The 22721-nt window shown below is 64.5% G+C and overlaps 12 protein-coding genes and 1 non-coding gene across 13 annotated transcripts; 6 read left to right on the top strand and 7 right to left on the bottom strand.

Annotated features, from left to right (window-relative positions):
• Positions 1–24: 24 nt before the first annotated feature.
• SPBC1604.18c (putative protein) lies at positions 25–1758 on the bottom strand (the record flags this gene model as incomplete). The annotated part of the gene is made up of 5 exons (XM_062775168.1): positions 25–570; positions 609–914; positions 952–1149; positions 1187–1408; positions 1459–1758. The coding sequence occupies 5 exons, from the start codon at positions 1756–1758 to the stop codon at positions 25–27; spliced, it is 1572 nt and encodes a 523-aa protein (XP_062631152.1).
• Positions 1759–1948: 190 nt separating this feature from the next.
• LOC62_06G008624 (uncharacterized protein) lies at positions 1949–3363 on the bottom strand. Its single transcript, XM_062775167.1, has 2 exons — positions 3170–3363; positions 1949–3121 (listed from the first exon to the last, which is right to left on the bottom strand). Exons 1-2 carry the CDS (start codon positions 3204–3206, stop codon positions 2055–2057), a joined length of 1104 nt encoding a protein of 367 aa, XP_062631151.1. The 5' UTR covers positions 3207–3363; the 3' UTR covers positions 1949–2054.
• Positions 3364–3970: 607 nt separating this feature from the next.
• On the top strand, positions 3971–5511 carry CYP6 (Peptidyl-prolyl cis-trans isomerase-like 4; the record flags this gene model as incomplete). The annotated part of the gene is made up of 3 exons (XM_062775166.1): positions 3971–4123; positions 4163–4540; positions 4580–5511. Exons 1-3 carry the CDS (start codon positions 3991–3993, stop codon positions 5509–5511), a joined length of 1443 nt encoding a protein of 480 aa, XP_062631150.1. The 5' UTR covers positions 3971–3990.
• Positions 5512–5707: 196 nt separating this feature from the next.
• Positions 5708–7495, top strand: TIM50 (Mitochondrial import inner membrane translocase subunit TIM50). Its single transcript, XM_062775165.1, has 4 exons — positions 5708–6664; positions 6732–6888; positions 6933–7245; positions 7289–7495. The coding sequence occupies exons 1-4, from the start codon at positions 5738–5740 to the stop codon at positions 7413–7415; spliced, it is 1524 nt and encodes a 507-aa protein (XP_062631149.1). The 5' UTR covers positions 5708–5737; the 3' UTR covers positions 7416–7495.
• Positions 7496–7889: 394 nt separating this feature from the next.
• LOC62_06G008621 (uncharacterized protein) lies at positions 7890–8558 on the bottom strand (the record flags this gene model as incomplete). Its single annotated transcript, XM_062775164.1, has 4 exons — positions 7890–8121; positions 8215–8352; positions 8413–8423; positions 8526–8558. The coding sequence occupies 4 exons, from the start codon at positions 8556–8558 to the stop codon at positions 7890–7892; spliced, it is 414 nt and encodes a 137-aa protein (XP_062631148.1).
• An 82-nt stretch (positions 8559–8640) lies between these two features.
• On the top strand, positions 8641–9719 carry mrpl16 (54S ribosomal protein L16, mitochondrial). The gene is made up of 2 exons (XM_062775163.1): positions 8641–8974; positions 9127–9719. Exons 1-2 carry the CDS (start codon positions 8777–8779, stop codon positions 9670–9672), a joined length of 744 nt encoding a protein of 247 aa, XP_062631147.1. The 5' UTR covers positions 8641–8776; the 3' UTR covers positions 9673–9719.
• An 81-nt stretch (positions 9720–9800) lies between these two features.
• On the bottom strand, positions 9801–12264 carry LE14B (LEC14B). Its single transcript, XM_062775162.1, has 4 exons — positions 11444–12264; positions 10952–11364; positions 10483–10906; positions 9801–10440 (listed from the first exon to the last, which is right to left on the bottom strand). Exons 1-4 carry the CDS (start codon positions 12210–12212, stop codon positions 9869–9871), a joined length of 2178 nt encoding a protein of 725 aa, XP_062631146.1. The 5' UTR covers positions 12213–12264; the 3' UTR covers positions 9801–9868.
• Positions 12265–12738: 474 nt separating this feature from the next.
• Positions 12739–14125, top strand: Acaa2 (3-ketoacyl-CoA thiolase, mitochondrial; the record flags this gene model as incomplete). Its single annotated transcript, XM_062775161.1, has 4 exons — positions 12739–12935; positions 12986–13084; positions 13136–13365; positions 13419–14125. The coding sequence occupies 4 exons, from the start codon at positions 12739–12741 to the stop codon at positions 14123–14125; spliced, it is 1233 nt and encodes a 410-aa protein (XP_062631145.1).
• A 241-nt stretch (positions 14126–14366) lies between these two features.
• Positions 14367–14950, bottom strand: PFDN2 (Prefoldin subunit 2; the record flags this gene model as incomplete). Its single annotated transcript, XM_062775160.1, has 3 exons — positions 14367–14384; positions 14465–14789; positions 14817–14950. 3 exons carry the CDS (start codon positions 14948–14950, stop codon positions 14367–14369), a joined length of 477 nt encoding a protein of 158 aa, XP_062631144.1.
• A 209-nt stretch (positions 14951–15159) lies between these two features.
• On the top strand, positions 15160–16874 carry CNA04920 (Eukaryotic translation initiation factor 3 subunit M). Its single transcript, XM_062775159.1, has 4 exons — positions 15160–15385; positions 15436–15631; positions 15690–15858; positions 15903–16874. Exons 1-4 carry the CDS (start codon positions 15338–15340, stop codon positions 16816–16818), a joined length of 1329 nt encoding a protein of 442 aa, XP_062631143.1. The 5' UTR covers positions 15160–15337; the 3' UTR covers positions 16819–16874.
• A 170-nt stretch (positions 16875–17044) lies between these two features.
• vps17 (Vacuolar protein sorting-associated protein 17) lies at positions 17045–19033 on the top strand. Its single transcript, XM_062775158.1, has 5 exons — positions 17045–17398; positions 17448–17550; positions 17599–17652; positions 17709–18032; positions 18069–19033. The coding sequence occupies exons 1-5, from the start codon at positions 17117–17119 to the stop codon at positions 18998–19000; spliced, it is 1695 nt and encodes a 564-aa protein (XP_062631142.1). The 5' UTR covers positions 17045–17116; the 3' UTR covers positions 19001–19033.
• A 548-nt stretch (positions 19034–19581) lies between these two features.
• Positions 19582–19665, bottom strand: LOC62_06G008614. The gene is given in 2 exon segments: positions 19582–19616; positions 19630–19665. It is a non-coding gene; the product is annotated as a tRNA-Gly (tRNA).
• A 363-nt stretch (positions 19666–20028) lies between these two features.
• MEF1 (Elongation factor G, mitochondrial) lies at positions 20029–22685 on the bottom strand. The gene is made up of 3 exons (XM_062775157.1): positions 22365–22685; positions 21737–22327; positions 20029–21687 (listed from the first exon to the last, which is right to left on the bottom strand). The coding sequence occupies exons 1-3, from the start codon at positions 22658–22660 to the stop codon at positions 20154–20156; spliced, it is 2421 nt and encodes an 806-aa protein (XP_062631141.1). The 5' UTR covers positions 22661–22685; the 3' UTR covers positions 20029–20153.
• Positions 22686–22721: the final 36 nt, after the last annotated feature.

Genomic DNA, 22721 nt, shown 5'->3' with positions numbered 1-22721 from the left:
CGCTTGGGGTGAGTTGTGGCTGATCTACTCCGCGGCCACGAGGCGCTCCTCGCGGGCCAGACGCTCGGCAGCCGCGCGCTCCTTCTCCTCGCGTTCACGCTGCTGCGCGTCGGCGTGCGCCTCCTCCCACGTCTTTGCAGGCTGGGCAGGTGCCGCAGCGGCAGTTGCAGCCGCCTTCTCCGCCGCCTTGCGCTTCTCCTCAGCGGCCGCCACAGCCTTCTTCTTCTCCTCCGCCTCGGCGGCCGCCGCAGCAACCTTGCGCTGCTCCTCAGCGGCAGCCTCCTCGACCTTGCGCTTCGCCTCGGCCTCGGCGGCCTTGCGCTGCTCCTCCTTCTCCTCGAGCACGAGGGCCGCGAGCTCCTTCTCGAGCTCGTCGTCGTCGTCGACGTCCACGCCCGCCGCGCCGGCCGCGAGCCGGCCGCCGAGCTGCACCGCGTCGTCGATCTCCTTCTGGTCTGCGAGCGCGTCGGCGAGCGCGTCCGTCGTCGCGGCGATACGCTCCGGCGAGAGGCGGGGGTCGGACAGCGCGCTGGACAGCGCGGCCGTGGACGCCTCGTACGCCGACATGATCTGCGGTTTGTTAGTACAGCCCGCGTGACATAACTCACCTCGGCATCGCCCTTCGCCTGGTCGAGCGCGCGGAGAACACCGCGTAACTGCTCCCCTGCGGCGACGCGCTTCGCGAGCACCTCGTCCAGGTGCTTCTTGCTCCGGAGGTAGCTTGCCGCCGTGGCGCGCTGGCCCAGCCGCAGCTGTTTCTTCGCCTTCTCCTGGCACTGGGAGCCCTCGGCCTCAACAGCAGAGATCTGCGCCTCGATCTGGGCGAGCGCACCGGTCACAGCGACGGCGCCGCGGTCGGCCTCCGTGATCGGGTGGTCTGCCGCCACCTGGCCGCTGCTAAGGATCTTGACCACCTGGAGTGTTAGCATGTGTAGGGAGTGTTTAACTCACATCACCGTCGACGACGACCGAACCAACGTCACGCGAGAGCCAGACGAGGAGCACGTCGATGTCACGCTTGCCCAGTGGTGCCGGCGACCCAACCTCTGCCGCGAACTCTTTGTGGAAGGAAGTGCGGGTGTACAGTGACTCTGAGTACAGGACTGGCGGGTGCGCGTCAATGTACTTTGAGAACTTCTGCGCCGCGGTCTGGAGTCAGCGTGATCAGCGCACAGTCGTATCGTACCTTCACGACGGCCTTGTCCACGAACGACGAGCCCTTCGCCGCCTTCCACAGCGCGTCCTCGGTCGCCTCGCCTCCTCCGAAGGGCGACAGCCGCCCGAGTGCCGACCAGCCAGCAGCAGCGAGGCGCGACGTGATAGACGGGGAGGCGTCTATCGGCGTCGGGGAGGTGAGGAAGCGCTGCAGCGGCACAAGTGTGGGACTGGGCCCGTTGGCTAGCGTGTCCTGGCGGCGTCAGCTGAGCTCGGGCGGGACCGAGGAAGGAAGGCACTCACGACGACGCCGCCGAGCCCCTTGGGCGTCGCGCCTGATGCGTTCGCGAAGCGCTCGAGCAGCTCGCCGTCGACAGTGAGCACGAGCACGTCGCGCCCCGCGCCGTCCAGCGCGCCGGCGTACCCCGTCTTCAGTGTCGCCTGGAGCACGTCGCCCCACCACTGCACGTTGCGCCGGTACCCGTCCGGGTTGGCCTCGCGCTGCGCCCGCGTGAACGAGTACAGCGCTGCCAGGCGCTCGGCCGACGGCACGGGCACCGGCGGGGGCTTGGCGGCGAGGAAGGGCGGCGGCGGTGTGGCCATTGTTGCGGGGTTGGTTGGTGACTTGGAAAATCAAAACATTGGCGGCGCGCAGGGATGACGATTGGGCACCGGTGGTGGGAGTTGGTGCAGGCCTGGGTGGCGGTGGCGCGAGTGGCGAATGGCTCATCGTGAACCGGATGCCCCTAGCTGTTCGCGTTGCGCCGTTGCGCCCAACGTTCCCCGGGCTGAGTCTACACACTGGATACATCGTTGATGGAAGGGCTACGGCGAATGGTGCTGGTACAAAGTATGGGGGGTGCGAGTCACAGACTCCATGCGAGTCGCAAACTCAATGCCTAGGCCGTGTTGACCAGACGGTCAGTCTCGCCCTCTGCGTAGCTAGGGAGGACCTCGTCGTCGATGGTGAACCCAGCCTCGGCAGCCTTCTCGTCACGCGCCGACTTGGTCGACTTGGAGGCACGCCTCGCCTCCTTGGCGGCACGGCGCGCGGCGCGGCGCTCCTGGCGAGCAGCGCGGCGAGCGGCACGGCGCTCACGGCAACTGCCGCCGCGGCAGCCAAGGCGGATGCCAAGGAAGATGAGAGAGAACAGGACCTGGAGCACAGCGCCAACAAGCGCGCCGATCACAAACGAACGGATGGGGACGGGGAGGTCGGTGAGACCCTTGCCGAGGCGGGTACGGAACATGTCCCACTTGTACAGCATGGCGTCGAGCGTCGCGTGCGCCTCAGGGTGGCGACCGCCATAGTGGCCCTGGTAGCCGTGGTGGACAGCGACGCCGTGGTGGCCGGCGTGGCCGTGGGTGTGGCCGTGGTGGTGGTAGACCGAGTGGCCGTGGTGGTGCTCGGTATCGGCGTCGTTGAGCAGCGGCGCGGCGGGCTGGACACCGCCGGCGTTGTTGACAACAGGGAGGATACGGACCACACCGCCCTCGAGAACAGGAACAATGTCGGGGCGGTGGGGGCGAGGGCGGCTGTGCAGCTGCTCGGGGGCGCCGAGGTCGATGATCACGGGCCCGGGGCCGTGGTGGCCGCCGAGACGCTCAAAGCCCATGGGCGAGGCGCGGCCGGGGCGGTTGAGGCCGAGGCGGGAGAGGAGCGAGCCGAGGGGGCCGGGGAACCACGACGGCGCGAGGCCGGAGCGCGAGCGCGCCTTGTCGGGGCAGGGGACCGCATGGGGCGCGTGGCGGCCGACGGGGTCGACAAACCACTTTGCCCCGCGGAGATGGGGAGGGAAGTCGCGCGCCATGTGCACGCCCTCGGGGGCGGCACGCTCAACGGGCACGCTGTCGCGCTCGTTGAACTCGGCGGCGTTGACGCCGAACGCGTGCCCAAAGTGCACCTTGCCGCCGAAGAGGTCGCCCTCGGGGGCGGGCGCGGCGGCGGGTGCGGCGGCAGCGACGGCTGTGTGTGTCAGCGGCTGCGGGACGATGGAGACAGTCGCGTACGTACCCAGAGTCGAGGCCACGAGGGCGAGTGAGAGCTTCATGACTGGAGTAAAGGAGTGCGGGGCCAGCCCTGGTGCTGTAAAGCTCTGTCTGTGTGAGGAGATGAAAGGTTGAGTGAGTGTTGTTGAGTTGGAGTTGTGATGCCAAGAGGTCGTGAGGGTGGGCTGCGGTGCTTGGTGGTGGTGGTCGTGGTGGGTGTGGCTCCCGTGAGACAAGGTGAGACGACGAGTGACGTGCACCCAAAGTGGCAACTAGCGGCACGGCACACAGCCTGCGGACTCAATTCCCATTTTTGACCCCGCAGCTGCTGCGCACTTGTACTGCTGGCCTGCTGGACGGGACGGAATGACGATCGAACAGCGCGATATGGGTAGGCAGGCAGGGGAAGTGGTCGCATGCACGCATCGACGATTACAATATGGAGATGACAGTACGAGGTTGAGCAGTCGAGTTGTTGGCGCACAGTATCTTGACAGGGCATTGGGCTTGCTGGTGGTGGTGCCTGTGTCAGCGCCACGTTCATCTGACTGCTCATGAGCAGCCAAGATCCACCCCAGGCGCTCTACAATGTCACACAGATGCCCATCGTGTCTGCCTCGGCATCATGGCTCCATCTCCAGGAGATCTCAACACATGGAACATTACAAGAGGCAGTCATGTATCGGGCACGAGCTGTATGGTGGCAGTTGACGCCACGCTAATTTGCTCCCGTCGCCACATGTCCCATTTGCGGGGCCTCAATCGGCTCAAGAGTTGGGTTACTCGCTCGTCACAACCCAACTTTCCACTCACTCTCCTTGTCCATCGCATCAACGCTGCAGCATCATGTCGGTCATGCTCGAGACGTCCCTCGGGGACCTTGTCATCGACCTCGAGGTGGACCGCTGCCCGCGCACCTGCGAAAACTTCCTCAAGCTCTGCAAGATCAAGTACTACGCGCTGAATGCCTTCTTCAATGGTGGGTAGCTGCCTGGTTGATTTCGAGCTAACGACGCAGTGTCAAAGGACTTTATCGCGCAGACAGGCGACCCGACGGCTACAGGAACTGGCGGCGAGTCGCTCCAGTCTTACCTCTATTCCCTCCACCCCGAGGGCCCCAAACCTCCGCGCTACTTCCCTCCCGAGATCACAACAAAGCTCAAGCACACAACCAAGGGCACCGTATCCATGGCCGTCGCGCCGACCGACCCACCAGGATGCGGGTCCCAGTTCTTCATCACGCTCGCTGATCAGATCGACTATCTGGATGGCAAGCACGCCGTGTTTGGACATGTGATAGAGGGCTTGGACACGCTTGACAAGATCAACGAGGCCTTCCTCGACAAGGACGGCCGGCCGTTGCAGGACATTCGTGTGCGCCATATCGAGGTGCTTGGTGGGTTTAAAGTAAATGGATGTGAGCTGACCCACTCAGAGGACCCGTTCCCCGATCCGCCAAACCTCATCGACACGCCGCCATCCCCAATCCGCCCGCCTGACCTCGGCGGCGACATCGTCCGCATCGGCGACGACGAGAACCCGTTCGAGGAGCTGGATGAGGATGCCAAGGAAGTTGAGAGGCGCCGGACGGCTGCGTCCAGCTCGGCTCTCACCCTCGAAATGATTGGTGATCTCCCGTTCGCTGCCGTGCGACCGCCCGAGAACATCCTCTTCGTGTGCAAGCTCAACCCGGTGACTCAGGACGAGGACCTCGAGCTCATTTTCTCGCGCTTTGGCAAGATCCTCAGCTGCGAGGTTGTGCGCGACAAGAAGACGGGCGACTCGCTCCAATACGCGTTCATCGAGTTTGACGAGCGCGACTCGGCAGAGCAGGCCTACTTCAAGATGCAGAACGTCCTTGTCGACGACCGCCGTATCTGGGTCGACTTTTCGCAGTCCGTGTCCAAGATGCGCCTGTCGGACATTACGGGTGGACGGGGCGGTCGCGGCGGCGGGCGTGGAGGTCGTGGCGGCGGCTTTGGTGGGCGTGGAGGTGGTCGTGGTGGCGGCTTCAGCGCGCCGCGAGACTCGGGCTACGGGTCGCGTGGCCCTCCGCCTCGTGATGACCGCCATGAGGACCGCCGCGAGGCGAGGCCAAGCAACGGCCACCGCGACGAGCCGAGGAAGCGGAGTCGCAGCCCGCGTCGTGATGACCGCGACAGGCGTGACGACCGCGACAGCCGCGATCGCCGAGATGACCGACGAGACGACCGCCGCAGTGACAGGAGGGAGGACAGGAGAGATGACAGGAGGTATGACGACCGCGACAGGCGAGACCGAGACCGCGATCGCGACCACCGCGATCGTGACCGCGACAGGCGGCGTGACGACGACCGGAGGCGCGATGATGACCGAAGGCGGTACTAGAGTAGCATAGCATTGTCCCTGTGCCATGTCCATGATTGCATGCATACAGCTAAAGTGACAGACACAAACAGACTCGGCGACTTGGTACTTGCACCACTTTGTCCCTGCCACAGATCCCACCCGGAACCAAAAATCACTGTCCGCCGCCGTTCGGATCGTTCTCGACATTTCGGCGCACTTTGATCGGCAACACTCCATCTTGCCACCAACAACCCACACAACGACAATGCTGCGCACCTGTGCCGCGCGACTGCTCACTGCTCCTCGGGGAGCGCGAACGCTGTCGGCGAGCGCGCCATCGCTCATCAGGGTCAAGAAGCCCGAGGGTGCTGCTCCTCCTGCCACGCCGTCTTCTCCACCTCCGGCAACGCCCAAGCCCGCCGCCGCCGCCGACTCGGCACCTGCCGAGCCCCCGCTGCCCGCTGCGGGCGCGACGACTGCGGGCCTCGCGGACGCCCAGGCGGCCGCTTACGAGGCGCATGAGGCGCGCGAGGACGCCGAGGAGATCCTCGCCACGCCCGACCTCTCCAAGCTCCCCTCGCTCGACATCGACCCCGAGGCCAACCCGAACGCGTCGATCGCCGAGCCCAAGTCCGAGGCCAAGGACAAGGCTGATGCTGCTGCTGGCGGTGCTGACCGCAAGGGCCGCCCCCGCAAGGAGTACGTCTCGAGCATTGAGCGCCAGCGCCGCCTCATGTCGCGCCTCGGCTTGACGGCCCTGCTCCTCGGCGGCGTCGGAACGGCGTACTACCTCGGCCAGCAGAAGGGCGAGGAGAACGCCGGCAACGCGTGGGACAACTTCAAGCGCAACTTTACCGAGCTGAGCGACGTCTTCTCCAAGCCCGCCTTCACGCAGCTCCTCCCCGACCCCCTCCCGCCCCCCCACCAGCGCCCGTACACGCTGCTGGTTGACCTCGACGGCCTGCTCGTCCACTCGTCGTGGGACCGCCAGCACGGCTGGCGCACGGCCAAGCGCCCCGGTGTCGACTACTTCCTCGCCTACCTGTCCCAGTTCTACGAGATTGTCCTCTTCACCTCGCAGCCCATGTACACTGGCCTGGCGGTCGCCGAGAAGCTCGACCCCTTCACCCTCTACCTTCCTTACAAGCTCTTCCGCGAGTCGACGCGCTACATTGACGGCAAGGTGGTCAAGGTGAGTTGCGCTCGCATGCCGCTGGCCCAGACGTCCGTCACTGTCCACCAGCTAACACCGTCCCCAGGACCTGTCATACCTCAACCGTGACCTCTCCAAGACCATCCTCCTCGACATCAACTCGGACCACGCCGCGCTCCAGCCCGAGAACGCCATCATCGTCAAGCCATGGGAGGGCAAGGCGGGCGACAAGGGCCTTGTCGAGCTCATCCCCTTCCTTGAGTGTGAGTGACTCCGCCTCGTCGCCGCGACCCCACTCACACACCAGCCATTGGCATCTTTGCCCCTGCCGACGTCCGCCCCGTGCTGAAAAACTATGCGGGCAAGGACATTCCCAAGGAGTACGCCAAGCAGGAGGCGGCGATGAAGGAGCGTGCCATCGCCGACTGGGAGCGCACGCACCCCAACGCGGCGGCCGGCGCCGGCTCGGGCTTCCTCTCGGGCCTGTTCGGCGGCGGCGGTGGCCAGCAGACGCGCCCCACCGAGCCCAAGACGTACCTCGAGATCAAGCGTGCGCAGGCGCAGCGCGCGTACGAGGAGGAGCAAAAGTACTACAAGGAGCATGCGGAGGAGTTTGCCAGGTGGGTCAAGCTGCATGAAGCGCGTGGTAGCTAACACACCCAGGTTGATCGAGGAGGACAAGCAGCGCCAGATGGCCGAGATGAAGGGCTCGATTGCGGGCTTCTTTGGCGGCCCAGCTCCTGACCAGGCTGCCCAGCCGCCCGCCGAGGCGCACCCCGCCCAGAAGTAGGAACTTCGTCATTACACTCTTTAAAATCAATCAGCATCCCGTTGCGTAGCATCCGTAGCACATGCAGACAGCTCTGCTCAGTACGAGGGGGGCGGTGGGGAGAGGTGCGTGGCGTGGCACTGACATGGTCGGATATCGGGCCCGAGTCGGCCGGAGAGGCAACGCGCCTGGCGTATGGCTCGCGCTGGGCCGCCAAATGCACGATACAGCGATAAGAACGAGAACTGACCAAAGTGACGGCGGTGACGCGCTGCCACGGCGAAGCGAGGGTCGACAAAGCTCGCGACGCTCGCTCGCGCGGACCGCCAGTCTCGTCCTCCCCCTGCCTCCTCCTACTCCTCTGCTCCAACATCCCATAGCTCTCCCAAACCGGCTGACATGCCCGCTCCCCACACCAACAGCCCCACAACCGCCCCAGGCCCGCTCACCGCCCCGCCTTCGCGGCCGATTCAATGCTTTTGCATGCTACACCTCCTAGTGCGCGGCGGACGCGTCCGACTTCTCGGCCTCGGCGACGAACGCGCGGATGCTGCGGGCGTTAGTGAGTTGGTCGCTGGCGATGGAGCGAGAGGGCGACGGGGCCGCAGGGCGAGCAGGACAGGAGCACGAGCTGGCCGTGCCGAGGCCAGCCAGTGCCGCGGGGTCGAGGCGGCAGACAGAGCGCAACGTCGTCGTCCGTGTCCTGTCCGACGACACGCTCTCGCTCCTGCCCTCTGTCCGCCCGACCGCTCCCCTCGTCTGCCGCAGCCCTTCCTATCCCGCTCGCACGCTGCGCGTGCTCGCTCAACGCTCAACTCACAAAGCGTCCTCGTCCTTGTCGCCAGTGTTGATCGTCGTGTCCTTGGCGATAGGAGCGGGGGCAGCGGCCTTCTTCTTGTCGCCACCGCCCGAGGCGACGACGGCGATGCCGATCGTCGAGAGGATGGTGCCGAGGGCACTGGGGGGTTAGTACGTCGAGTAGGGGCTGTAATGTCGGTCGGCCGTCGCAACAACTCACAGGTACTCGTTCTGTGATGTCAGCTCTGTACTTCTCTCTTGATTCGCAGCCCCGCGCGACGCGGAAAAGCAGCACGCGCTCCCCCGCGCCGCGCGCCCCTCGCTACTGCTCACCTTGATGGCGTGGCCGGCGATGTTGTACGACATGGTGGCTGTTTTGAGTGGTGTAGAGTGTGAGATGGACAGAGGTGAGCTCAAGGCGACGTCGGAAGGCGCGGAGGCTGAAATCCCGACAATCACCGACGAGGCGGGGGTGGTGCCCTGAGGCAGGCAGACCATGTCCAAGAGTTCGACTTTCAAAAGTCGAGATTGAGCCTGCCTGTCCATCGAGAACAAAGTCGCACCGACACACACCCACACCCACGATGCTCGGCCTCGGCTCCCTCCGCGCCTCGCTCGGCGGCATCCTCCGCCCCTCGGCCGCCGCCGCCGTCGCCATGCCCATCGCGTCGTCGTCGCGCGTCACATTGCCCCCGACCAACCCCGCCCACCAGGTGCGCTTCCGCGCCAACCTGTCCCCGAGGAAAGTCAAGCACCGCAAGGCTATGAAGGGGCGCGTTGATGTAAGTGGCGAGAGCATAGCGGCGCTGTGCGAGCGGGCGGGAGGACAGGCGGGCCAGCAGTCGAGCTGCATCAGCTCCATTCGTTGTCCACCTACCTCCTCGCTCGCTCCAGCTCTGTCGTTTGCAAGGAACCCGGCTGACCCCCACGCCAGCTCCCCACCGGCGGCTCGATCAAGGGCACAACGCTCCGTTTCGGCGGCTTCGGTATCCGTCTGCTGGCCGCAGCGCGCATCACAGCCGCGCAGCTCACGGCGTCGCAGGCGGCCATCAAGCGCAAGATCAAGGGCGTCAAGGGCGCGCAGCTGTACCTGCGCGTGTTCCCCGACATCCCCGTGTGCATCAAGGGCAACGAGACGCGTATGGGCAAGGGCAAGGGCACGTTCGAGTACTGGGCGTGCCGTGTGCCGGCCGGCCGCGTGGTCATGGAGATTGCCGGCGGCGGCATCCGCGAGGAGATTGCAAAGCAGGCCCTCAAGCTCGCCCAGGTCAAGATGCCCGTCGCGTCCGAGTTTATCGCGGCCGGCGCGCCCCCGCGCCTCGGCGCCATCACGGACCACGCCCTCTCCAAGCCCCAGGCGGCCCTCAAGAACACGGCACCAATGGTCCACCCCTCCCCAGAGGTCCAGAGCTTCGTCGCTATCCAGGCCGCGCAGGGCGGCGCGGCCACCGCCGCTGCCCCCACCACCACCACCGCGTAGAGCATAGTGTAGAGTAGTTGATACCAATAGCATGGCATTATTCACCGTTGCGGGAGGGGGCAAGGGGTGATCTGACTTTTATGACTGCTCACAAGCTCACACCCCCTGCCGCTGACACCTTGTGCCACTTGCCTGCACAGTGGTGCATCATGGTACAACACTACTCGAACCGAAACCCTGCTGCTCTCCTCCCCGCCTAGAACCACGCCCCCGGGATGCGAGACGGCGGGCTCGCCGTCCGCAGCCGCTCCGTCTCGGCCGCCTCGGCCGCAGCCTTGTCGACCCAGTCCTCGAGCCGCTTGAGGCCGCCCTTGCCGAGCCCCTTCCACTCGTGCTTGGCAATGCTGCCGCCGTGACGGTGCTGCCCTTCAACCTCCCAACACGTGCTCATAAGGGTGGGCTCGAAGCCGTGCCATGCGACGTCGCGCACCGTCCACGACAGCCCGCGCGTATCGTACGCGTTGGCGCCGCGTCTCTGCCCGCGCCGTACCGGCTCTGGGGCGGACGGGTCGTTGTACCGTCCCTGCGCGTCGCGCAAGTTGACCGACTCGGCGCGGTTGAGGACCTGCACCACTCGCCCGTCGAGCGACCAGATATGGATTAGTCCGTCGGCGGACCCAGAGTAGATGTACTGCTGTCCCGTGGACTCGACTGGGCTGAAGTGGCACCGGATGAGCGTGCGCAGCACCGAGTGGCCCCGGAACGTCATTACGGAACAGTCGCGCGGGTGTGCGAGCAGCTTGGGACGGGGATACCTCATGCTCCGGTCTGTCATCGTCAGCACCGCCGCCAAGAAAAAACACCACTCACAGTCGAACCGGTGGCAACCCCAGCGCTCGACGGCGTCTGGCTCGTCCTCGAACTCGGACCAGCTGCGCATCTTACGCAAATCGTACAGTCGCGCCGCCTGGTCCTTGCTGTTGACAGCAATGTATCGACCGTCGCCCTTGGGCGCCGTGTACGTGATGCCTTCTGTCGCGCCCGCGAGCACGCCAGACGGCGTGTGTGACGACAACGATCGCCTGTCCCACACCTTGACGTAGCCGTCGTCACTTCCACTGATCAGGATATTGGTCGAGCTCTCATCGGCAAAGCACACGGCGTTGACGTCGTCACGGTGGCCTTGCACCGCCAGTGTTCGTGTATCGGCGTTGATGTCGTACACCATGATTCGCCCAGCACTGGCACCGGCAACAATCTCCTTGCCGTCCGCCGAGAACCTGATGGACCAGATCTGTACAGTCAGCCGCCTACCCTCCGATCCAAATGGTTAGCTTACACCAAAGTGGTCCATCCCGCCATAGTATCCTCGCCCGGTCCGCGACGTAAAGTCCAGCTGGTGGTGGTCCTCGTCGTGCTCGGCCGTGTTCAGCATGTGGACATACGGCGTGATGGACGAGTAGATCATGCGCTCGCCCTTCCTGTCGGCGTCGGCGTCGGTAATGGTCCACTGTCCCTCGACGCCCTGCACCGTCTTGATCTTGCGCATCGACGTGTCCTCGGCAGCCGTTGGCCGGCGGCGGTGGCCCGGCCAGCCGCCGACCCAACCATCATCGTCGTCGCTATCTTCCGCCTCGGCGGGGGGCGTGTCAGGCTCTGCGACAACCTGGCTGCGCGGGAGTTGACGCGGCCGGCGCGACTTTGGCTGCGTGGTCGAGTACAGATGTAACGTAAAGTACTGAGTAGCCGAGTCTGAACGCCATCGATTATAACGGTGGACAGAGTCAGTGGGACTATGAGCAGGGGCTCTTCGTCTTCCGCGCGTACTCACAGAACACGCCATAGTCTGGCCCGCAGAACTGTCCAACATACGGAACTGAGGGATAATACGCGACGACCGTGCCGTGCGTGTTGGGGATGATGGGCTCGGCGCCCGGCGGGAGGAAGGGCGATCCGGCTGCCCGCGCCCGCCGCCACGCGTACCGCTCACTTGGGCGGAGGCGGTGCGGGCGCTTGCTGCTGTTGAGGCGGGGGTCGCGTGCTGCCCACGGGCCAACGGGGCCGAACTCGCCGCTCCGGAGGAGCGCCACGCCGGCGGGGTGCGGCTCGGTCTGTTTTGGTCGCCAGTCGGCGCGCGGCCCGCCGTCCTCGCCCCGCTCGCGCTGCTGGGCCCTCCGGAGTCCAGGTATCGAGATGCCAGGGCTCGAGAAGATGTTGCTGAGGAACCGGTGATCTTCCGACGAGATCCCGTTCGTCGAGTTCATCTGCGCCAGGAGCTCGAGAAGCTGCCGTCCGCCGATGCGCAGCACATTGTCATCGTCGTCGTCTGACTCATCATCGTCGTCGGCTTCGACTACGATAGGGCGGTAGTCTGGGTCGTCTTCGTCGTCGTCTTCATCTTCCTCGTCGTCGTCCTCGCCCTCGCCGTCAAACTCCATGTCGTCGTCTTCATCGCCGTCGTCTATTCCGAGATGCACCACCTCGTGGATATCGTCGTTGTCGATGTATTCGGGGTCGAAGTCGTCGTCTTCCTCGTCGTCGTCGTCATAGTTGATGATTGAGCTGTAGAACTCTTCCAAGTCTCTAGAGGGTCCACTCATTCTTAGGCAGTGTGTGAGTGGAGACGAAGTTCGAGAGAGGGAGAGATGTCAAGGGTTATCGCCCTTCGGTCATGGATCACGCGCGCCTTGGGGGGTGGGTGATGGCGTTCGGCTGGCTGGGTGCTGGTTACCTCATACATTCGCCACAGCTGCATGCCCTCCACTTCGGCCAACGCCTTGGATGACGACATTACTTGTTTCTTACCCCCACACGTCCACTTTATCACTTTACACGTGGAGTTGCCGTCATGTTGAGTGATAAGCGATCGCTTGGTCTCCTGTTACGGCCGTTGCGAGTGCGGTGGCCGGTGAGTCCCTTTGCCCTGGCTGCCTGGCTGTTGATTACCCGGCAATTCTTACGTGCATACTAACCGGGCACCAGCCAAGCAACCAGGCAGCGTCACATCTCCATCCACTCGTCGCGTCTGCAGCTCGGTCCAACACCTCCAACTCCGAACACTTTTATCCATAACCACTCATCAACTGATTCATCAACTCCCCCTCCCCCCATCTCACCACTCTCAAAATGCGCGTCTCGGCCACCCGCCTCGTCTCCCACATCGCTCGCCCAGAGTCGTACATTGTCGCCTCGAAGCGTACCCCCTGGGGCTCCTTCGGCGGCTCGCTCAAGGACTACAAGGCTTCAGAGCTCGGTGGCATCGCCTCCAAGGCCGCCCTCGCCGAGCTCCCCGCCGATCTCCCCGTTGATCAGGTCTTCTTCGGGTACGTGGCAGCATGCACATAGAGCGTGTAACATGGCTGACAAACGGCAGCGGCGTGACCCAGTCGGACAACTCGACCCCCTACCTCGCCCGCCACGTTGGTCACCTCGCCGGCCTTGGCCCCACCGTCCCCGCCCTCACTGTCAACCGGTAAGCAGTTTGGCCACTCGACCCACGCAGGCCGTCGCTGACAACACACAGTCTCTGCGGCTCGGGCTTCCAGTCGGTTATCACTGCCGCCCAGACCATTGCCCTCGGCGAGGCTGATGTCGTCCTGACCGGTGGTGCCGAGGCCATGTCGATGGCCCCCTACACCCTCTCGGGCTCGAACCGCTGGGGCATGCGCTTCGGTGTTGACCAGAAGCTCGAGGACTCGCTCTTCGCTGCCCTTACCGACCAGAACCCCGGTGGACAGAAGACCCCCATGGGCAGTGAGTTGAAACGGGACCTCGGCTCGGCAAAATAGGGTTGCTGACAATTTCAGTCACTGCCGAGAACCTCGCCCAGAAGTATGGCATCACCCGTGAGGACGCCGACAAGTACGCGCTCCAGTCGCAGGAGCGCTACGCTGCCGGTCTTGCCGCCGGTGCCTTCAAGGACGAGATTGTCCCCATTGAGATCAAGACCCGCAAGGGTACCGTCACCCTCGCCCACGACGAGCACCCCAAGCCCAAGACGACGATTGAGACCCTCACCAAGCTCCCCTCCGTCTTCATCAAGGGCACTGGTACCGTTACCGCCGGTAACGCCTCGGGTATCTCGGACGGTGGCGCCGCCAACGTTGTTGTTTCCGAGGACGCTGTCAAGAAGTACAACCTCAAGCCCCTCGCCCGTGTCGCCTCGTACGCCTGGTCGGCTTGCGAGCCCGAGATCATGGGCATTGGACCCGTCGTCTCGGTCCAGCAGGCTCTTGCCAAGATTGGCAAGAAGGTCGACGACATGGACCTCATTGACATCAACGAGGCCTTTGCTACCCAGTGGCTCGCTGTCCAGAAGGCCCTCGAGCTCCCCAACGACAAGTCGAACGTCTTTGGTGGTTCGATTGCTGTCGGCCACCCTCTTGCCGCCTCGGGTGCCCGTATCACTGCCAACCTCGTTCACAACCTGATCCGCCTCGACAAGAAGTGGGCTCTTGGTGGCGCCTGCATTGGTGGTGGCCAGGGTATCGCCGTTGTTCTGGAGCGTATTTAAACAAACCGTATAAAGATTGTACCTTGTGGCGATGTATCATTGCATGGGATGAGTAGTGGCCGTGCAGCGTGGCGACAAGCGCCACACCGTGACGGACCCAGCGGAGTCGAGGCGCCGAATGTGCCATCTCTGGCTGGTCCTTCCATCCCCCATGACACAGCTCCAACTCTACCGCCACATTGATCCGAATATGCATGTTGACAGGGGTATAGATGATGGGTATCGACTGCTGGTACACTCGTCATGCTCGTCCGGGCATCTGCATTGGTCAGCGCCTGTGTGCCCTGCGTGTCCATCTTGTGCCCCGTCGCCAGGGCTCGCTCGCCCGACTCGACTCACGGCAATCTTGTGTTCCCGCTGGAACGCGCCAAACTCCTCCTCCTTGCTCTTGTACGTCTTGACGAGCGTCTCGAGCACCTCCTTGATACCGGCGTAGTTGGTCTCGAGGGTCGGCGCGACGTCCTTGACCGTCCGCTGCACGAGCACGCCCCCGATCAGGCGGTAGCACGCGCGCTCGGGCTCGGTCTTGACGAGGGGCTGGAGGGTGCCGAGGACGAGGCTGGGGGCGAAGGTTAGGTCGGGGTCGGGCGACACATGGCCCGCGAAAGCGGTGAGCAGTGGCCCGGCTACGAGCTTAAGAGCCGAGCCCAGCCACCGCCGCCCGCTGCGCTACGCGCACACCGCGACTCACGAGTGCTCCTCGAGCTCGCTCTCGAGCTCGCCAATCTTCTGGGCGAGGTTCTGCAGCTCAGTGCGGTAGCGCTGGAAGACGACGGGCACGTCCTGAGGCGAGAGCTTTGGTGGGGTCGCTGCTTTGGGCGGCATCGTGGTTCGTGTGATGGAGAGATGGAGGTCAGCGATGCATACGAACAGCCGTCATGAACTCGCTGCATCACTGACCTCCGCCGAGCTCGACGCGCGTGTCACGTGGATGGGGATAGCTCGACGGCGTTTTTTTTCTTCCCTGTTGAGGCGGGTTGGAATTCACTTTTGTTCCAGCTTGGAGTTGTATCGACGATTACAGTGACCACCAAGGGGCTCATCTCCTACTACTACAACCTCTAAAAGTCTACATCTCTAGGCAAACACCAGCGTTCGACTCACCCGACGCAGCCAGAGCAAGACACGCATAGACCCCGGACACTGTCGACACGGATACCCCGCGCCGGCACCACATTTAGAACCGAAAACAACTACGCAAAACTGCCCATCATGTCCGACGCGGTTGCCATTGCCCCCGAGCTGCCTTTCAGGCAACAGGTGCGCGTCGGCGAGGCCACGGGGAAACAGGAAACTGACTGACGGGCCAGATCTCGGAGACGCTCCAGCTTGCGGCGCGCTCAACGCCCGTCGCCGAGCAGCAGGCGGTTCGTGACATCCTGACGGCGTTCGACCAGAAGGCACAGGGCGGCGAGGCCGACGACGAGGCCAAGCGCGACATTGTGCGCAAGGTCGTCGACGTCTACGCGCAGACCAAGGGCGCGCTCGAGGCGGCCAAGGAGTCGGGTTAGTGGCACGCGTGCAAGGCGAGCAAAAGGGGGACAACGACTGACGCGTCGCACAGAGGCCGAGTCGACCCACCTCTTGTTACAGTATGTCCTTGCGTCGACCTTTGAGCCTACTTCGGAGGAGTACGCCAAGCTCGTCAAGCAGGTCGTTGAGGCGGTTCGTGTTGGCGGTGAGGCGGCGGCGGAGGCTGGACGGACAACGAAGGCCGAGGCTGCGGCACGGATGTGAGTTCGAGGTGTGATGTGGAGACATGATCTGACCTCGGCAGCCTGAACAACACGTACAACTACCTCGCCGCCACCTCGCCCTTGCGCTCCACTGTTCTCCTTGCCCTCATCACCCTCCTTGGCGCGTTCGACGACCTCGCCACGCTCACTGTCACCTCGGCGTCCCTCTCGGCGGCCCTGGCGCAGTGGTCAGTGTCGGAGGCCGACAAGGTCGCCTTCCTGACTGCCGCTTCTGCCGTCTACGAGAAGGCCGGCGACCTCGACCACGCCTACATCCTTTCCCTCCTTGCTCTTGAGCGCAGCGTCGACGCCAAGCTCGTCGAGCACGCTCTTGCCCTCGCTCTCGCCCAGTCTAACCGCTTCGACCTCGACGACCTCTTCAAGGTCCAGGGTACCCGCGACGCTCTCCAGGGCAAGGCCGCCGAGCTTGTTGCTCTCTTCACCTCGGCCGACGAGATCGAGGCCGTTTCGCAGGCGACCACCTGGACCGCCGCCAACGGACCCTATGTCTCGGGTCTTGGTGTCGCCGGCCTCGACGCCGACGAGGTCCTCCGCAAGGTCCGCCTCATCGCCCTCGCCACCCTTGCTGCCCGCAGCGCCACCAAGCAGCTTGCTTACGCCGACCTTGCCAAGGCTCTGGCAGTCGACGAGTCCGAGGTCGAGGCCTGGGTCATTGACGCCATCCGCGCCGACCTGCTCCAGGCCCGCCTGTCCCAGCCCCTGTCCGTTGTCCGCATCATCTCCGTCTCGTCCCGTGCCACCCGCCGCTTTGGCTCTGAAGAGTGGACGCTCCTTGAGCGCCGCTTGGCCGAGTGGAAGGCTGCCGTCACGGACGCGCGCCAGGTTGTTGACGACGCCGAGGCTGTTGCTGCCCAGGGCCCTGCCACGCACCAGCGCAGGCCGCAGCAGCAGCGCCGACAGGAGAAGGAGCAGGCTGCCGAGGAGGTTGCCGCTTAGACGTAGTTGCCCATGCATGTGATTCATATTGGTTGTGTGTGGGTTGGTTGTTGCTGGACAAGTAATTGTTGTATTGTTTAAATGGTGCCTCGGCCGACGGAGGGGGCCAAGTCTGGCTGCAGTGCTGTAAACGTCACGCGCGGCTTGACGACACTGACTGGGTGCGATCTGGCACGCCACCACCACTTACTTGTCCGTCCTTCCATTCCACTCACCGCCTCCTTGTCTACATCACACCAATCTCGCGACCTAGCTAAAGCGCACGCTACCACCCAGCCAGCGTACCGCACAGCCCACAATGGACCCACTATCCCCTGCAAACATCAACGCGGGGTGGTCGAGTGAGCCGGCACCGTCGCTCTCGGCCCCACCACCCCAACCGCAACTGCAACCCCCCGGCCCGCCCTCGCCCTCGTCGTCAACACACATCCGCGACCCCCAGGTCTACGGCGACCCGGGCACGACCATCATGAGCTCGCCGACCGCGTCCCAGTCGGACAAGCCGGTGCCGTACCTGCGTGTGCGCATCGGCGGCCTCGACAGGAATCGCAAGGACCTGCTTATCCGCTACGACGCGAGCGTGAGTGACGGACACGGCTGTGCGATGGCTAGCTAACGCCGGCACACAGACCAACCTGCCAAACTTTCGCACAACGCTCTACCGGAACATGCAGCGGTCATATGTCGAGTTCCAGCGCTTCGCCGAGCAGGTACAGCTGTGCTGCCCTCAGAGTGGGTGCCCGCTACAGTCCATGAGTACCCACCGCTGACCCCGCCCAGCAATCATTCCCGCCCTCCCGCCCCCACACACGTCGGCAGCGACAGAAGAGGAAGGTGGGTGCTGCCCGGTCGGTCGCGTGAGGCTGTCCGTGCTGACTGCCGTGTGCCAGATGATCGGCTTGTGCGCATGTCGCTGCAGAAGTGGTTCAGCCGTATCTGCGACGACCCCGTCCTGCAGAAGGAGGACGAGCTGCGGAGCTTCATCGAGTCGGACTTTGGGTACCAGCCTGTACCTCCGCCATCTGCGCGGCGGAACGGGAGCTCGTCGAGCGCCGCGAGTCAGGTGTTCAACGCTGCGCTGAGCAAGGTGGTCCGCCGCGGCCCGCTCGACGACGACGACGAGATCCAGAGCGCGCGACTCGCGCTCGAGAAGCTCGAGCCGGCGTGGACTAACGCCGCTACTGCTGTCGGGAACCTCGGCAAGGCGCGCAAGGGTGAGTTTGTCGCGGGAAGCGTGCGCTAACCGGTAGCCCTCGCGACGGCCAACCAGGACGTCGGCGCCAAGCTGATCGCACTCGCGACGGACGAGAACGACATCAACCTCGCCACGGCGCAGCGCAAGATTGGGCGCGTGTACGACCAGCTGTCAAACATGGCGGGTGCGCAGATCGCAAGCGAGAATGTGATTCTCAACGACTCGCTCGCGTACCAGGGTCTCAATGCGCGTGCGGCGCGCGACGCGCTGGCACAGCGCACGCAGATTCTCGAGGACTCGCAGAGCGCGACCAAGGCGGCGATCAACAAGCGCCGCAATGTCGAGCGGCTCAAGGGTAGCAGCAGCATCAACCCCACCAAGGTGGACGACGCGATCGCGGAGATGGAGGAGGCCAACGCGCTCGACAACCGCCTCACATCACATATCAACAACATCTCGGCCAACCTCCACTCTGCGCTGCGCGCGCACTCGCGCAACGCGCACGAGGACGTTGCCGTCTCGCTGCTCGAGCACGCGAGGATGAGCATCATCTTCAACCGCCAGATCCTGCGCGAGCTCGAGGCCCTCCGGCCAGACCTGCAGCGTATCGGTACCACGGCGCCGCCTCCGCCCGCACACGTCGCGAACGCCGTGTCCCCGCTCAGTCAGCACGCAGCAGCTCCACCGCCGCTCCACGCCCAGGCAGGCGCGCCGCCCCTCGGCCCGCCAGCGGCCGCCGGCTCGCAGTCCATGTTCCTCCCCGCCCCGGGCGCCGATGTCCCGCGCCCACAATCAGCGGCCGGCGCAGCGCCAGGTGCACCGCAGCTCGCTCCCTCCGGCCCAGTGGACCCGCTCACCGGCCTCCCGGTGAACAATATGGCCCAGAGCATGATCCTCCCCGGCCAGCGTGGTGGCGCGCCGGTGCGCCCGCCCGCCAGGCGGCTCGACGAGCGCAAGGCTGCCAAGCTGCTCGCTGGCGGCTTCTAGTATGATGTAGTTAGGATGGTGCATGCAGGAGATTTGATACTAGCGCGATGATGGCAGCTTGTTACCGCCACCAGTCAGCGTGCGGAGGGCACTGGACGATGGGCCAGCCGACGACATGGGCGATGGCTGGTCCACAGGTGACGACTGCACGTGCTGCTGCGTCGGCGGCGACCACCCGCCTCGGACACGACGTGCTCGGCCGCCTCTCCGAGCCGCAGTTCAAGCAGCACATCAGGGATGTGTCGGCGCAGCTCGACGCCCTGGTCGCCGCCTGCCCAAGTTCGTCCCGAGCCTGATCAAGGACGCGCGAGACCCGCGGCCGTGGCATGCGCTTCGAGAACGAGGCCCACCCACTCGCCGGCGTCATGGCCCTCCCTCCTCCGGAATGGCCGTGCGCTCGCAGCGCCTGCCGCATGAACCTCGACTTGCCTTATCCGTCGCACGCATCCGTCAGAGTGACACAACCAACACGCGTCGCCGACCGACCGACCATGTGGCGCCGGCGCCAAAGACCCTGGTGCGAGCGGGTCGACACCAACCAACCAGATGCCAAAAGGAAGTTCGCGCTCTCGCGCTCGCTGTACACCGTAAGGGAGTCGAACCCCTGCCGCGTCGAGTGTTGCACAGAGTGGCAACGACGCATGATACCGTTTCACCAACGGTGTAGTGAAGAATCTCTCGCGAGATGGGATGTGGGAGGTCGGAGGAGGGGGGTGATAAACGAGGATGAGAGGTGGTGCCACACTGGAAGTCACTTCACTCCCTCCACCTCCTCCATGTTGGAAACGGAACTGATTGGCTCCAATCTTGTACAGGATGTCGTCTACCATGCAGTCGCCAGGCTTGTAGTGCTGGATTGCATGCATGGGCTGCGTGGCATGGTGGACAAGGTCCAGAGCGCTGCCTGTACTCGCCTCGAGCCCAGGCTGCCACATTGGGGGCAGTGAAGCCCACGTCTGCGGGACCAGATTCCAACACCGTTCGTTGGCCCCTCTTGCCTCCTCCCCCGCCCCCTCCTCACACCCCGCCGCAGAGATGGGAGTATGCATGTCTATAATCGTACAACGCAGTCTAGGGCGCCTGTCCGCCGCTAGCGCGGATGGGCAATGTAGTAGGGTGGGGGTGTTCCAGGCGCGCTCGCGCTCGCGCTCGCTTACTTGCGCTCGAGCTGCTTTTTGCGGAAGGCGTCGATCATGTCCTTCTGGACGTTGGGGAGGACGGGCGAGTGCTGCTTGTACTCCATCGTGAACTCGCCCTTGCCGGCCGTCTGGCCACGGAGCTGGGAAGAGTAGCCGAACATGTCGTTGAGCGAGACCTCGGCAATGAGCGTGAACTCGTCGTCGCGGACCTCGGTGTCGACGACGGTACCCTTGCGCTGGTTCATGGCGCCAATGACGCTGCCCTGGAACTCGATGGGCGCGACGACCTCGACCGTCATGATGGGCTCGAGGATGACGGGCTGCGCCTTGTGGAACGCCTCCCTGAAGGCGCCCATGGCAGCGAGACGGAAAGCAAGTTCCGAAGAGTCGACAGCGTGGGCAGCACCGTCCTCGAGAACAAAGCGCACACCCGTAATGTTGTAGCCGGTGAGAAGACCACGGTCGAGGGCCTCCTGGAAACCCTTCTCGACGGCGGGGATGTAGCCGTTGGGGATGTTGGTTCCGACAACACTGTTGACAAACTGCGTGTCCTTGCCAGTGTCGGGGTCGAGCTCCATGGGCTCAATGTAGCCCTTGATACGGGCGAACTGACCAGCACCACCAGACTGCTTCTTGTGGGTGTACTCGAAGGGCGCCGAGGCGGTGATGGTCTCGCGGAACGCGACACGGGGCTTGCCGGTGACGCATGCGACGTTGTACTCGCGCTTCATGCGCTCGACGTAGATGTCGAGGTGGAGCTCACCCATGCCCGAGATGATGGTCTCCTGGGACTCGGCGTCGACGTGGACGCGGAAGGTGGGGTCCTCCTTCTTGAAGCGGTTGAGGGCACGCGAGAAGTTGGGCGTCTCGTTACCGTCGGGGCGGATCGAGAGCGAGATGACAGGGTCGGGGACGAACATGGAGGTCATGGACAGGGGGGTGGTGCCGTCGGTGAAGGTGTCACCCGACGAGCACTCGACGCCGAACATGGCGCAAATCTCGCCCGAGCCGAGCGACTCGACGTCCTCCATCTCGTCGGCGTGCATGCGCACAAGACGGGGCACCTTGACCTTCTTGCCGGTACGCGCGTTGTAGATGACGGAGCCACGCTTGAGCTCGCCCTGGTACACGCGCATGTAGGTAAGCTGGCCGTACTTGCCCTCCTCGAGCTTGAAGGCAAGACCGAGAAGGGGTGCCTCGGCAGCGGGGACAATGGGCACGGCAGGAGCGTGCGCGGGGAGGGTAGTGTCGTTGGCCTCGGCGGGAACCTGGGACGGGTCGGGGAGGTACGCGCAGACACCGTCGAGCATCGACTGGACACCAGTGTTCTTGATGGCCGAGCCCATGAAGACGGGGGTGAACTTGAGGCCGATGGTGGCGCGGCGCATAGCCTGGGTGATGTCGAGCTCGGTGATCTCCTCCTCCATGAGGAACTTGTCGGACAGGGCCTCGTCAGCCTCGGCGATGTGCTCGATAAGCTCGGCACGCTTCTGCTCGGCGAGCTCCTTGAGCCAGGCGGGGATCTCGTCCTTCTCGACGACGACGTTGCTAGCGGTGTTAGCTAGCCACAACTATCCGGCCTCTCCGCACCACTCACCCCTTGACACCCTCGTTGTAGATGGCCTTCATGCGGACGAGGTCGATGACACCGCCAAAGTCGCTCTCAGCGCCGATGGGGATCTGGACAGCAGCGGCGTTCATCCTAAGCTTGTTGCGGAGCTGGTCGACGACGCGGAAGGGGTTGGCGCCGGCACGGTCCATCTTGTTGACGAACGCGATACGGGGGACGTTGTAGCGGCGCATCTGGCGGTCGACGGTGATGGTCTGCGACTGGACACCCGAGACGGAGCAGAGGACGAGGACGGCACCGTCAAGCACACGGAGCGCACGCTCGACCTCGATCGTGAAGTCGACGTGGCCGGGCGTGTCGATAATGTTGAACGCATACTTCTCCTTCTCGGGGGCGCCGGCACCCTCCTCCCACTCGTTGGGAGGGGGGTACGAGTTCCAGTCGGCGAACGTGGCAGCCGACTGGATGGTGATGCCCTTCTCGCGCTCGAGCTCCATCGAGTCCATCTTGGCTCCGACACCGTCGCGGCCGCGGACCTCGTGGATGTCCTTGGTACGGCCGGTGTAGTACAGCACACGCTCGGTGAGGGTGGTCTTGCCCGAGTCGATGTGGGCCGAGCTGGGCGTTAGTATCGCGCGGCATCACGAAGGCCTACATTCCGATGTTACGCTGGCGGGCGAGACGCTTCTTGTCGGCGGGCGCGAGGACGGGGAGCACGCGCTCGGGCCACTCCTCGGCAGCGGGGGCCTCCTCGGCCTCGACCTCGGCGGCGGCGGCGGAAGCCCAGCGGCGGGGCACAGCGAGCGACGGGGCAGCAACGCGGGCCGCGGTCGCCGGCCGGCGGGCAGCGGCAGTCGACAGGCCAGCGGCGCGCGCGGCGCCGACGCGGGGGACAACGGCGCTGCGGGCGGCGACTAGACGCGAGCGGGAGAGCAGGCGGACGGCAGACATGTTGTGCGCCGGTTTTGAGTGGTGGGTATAGGTACAGGTGTGAGATGGACTTGTCCAATGT

The sequence above is a fragment of the Vanrija pseudolonga genome, chromosome 6, assembly GCF_020906515.1.
Source record: "Vanrija pseudolonga chromosome 6, complete sequence".
Taxonomy (NCBI): Eukaryota; Fungi; Basidiomycota; class Tremellomycetes; order Trichosporonales; family Trichosporonaceae; genus Vanrija; species Vanrija pseudolonga.
The sequence above is the reverse complement of the archived record's forward strand: the minus strand, read 5'-3'. Positions and strand labels throughout refer to the sequence as shown.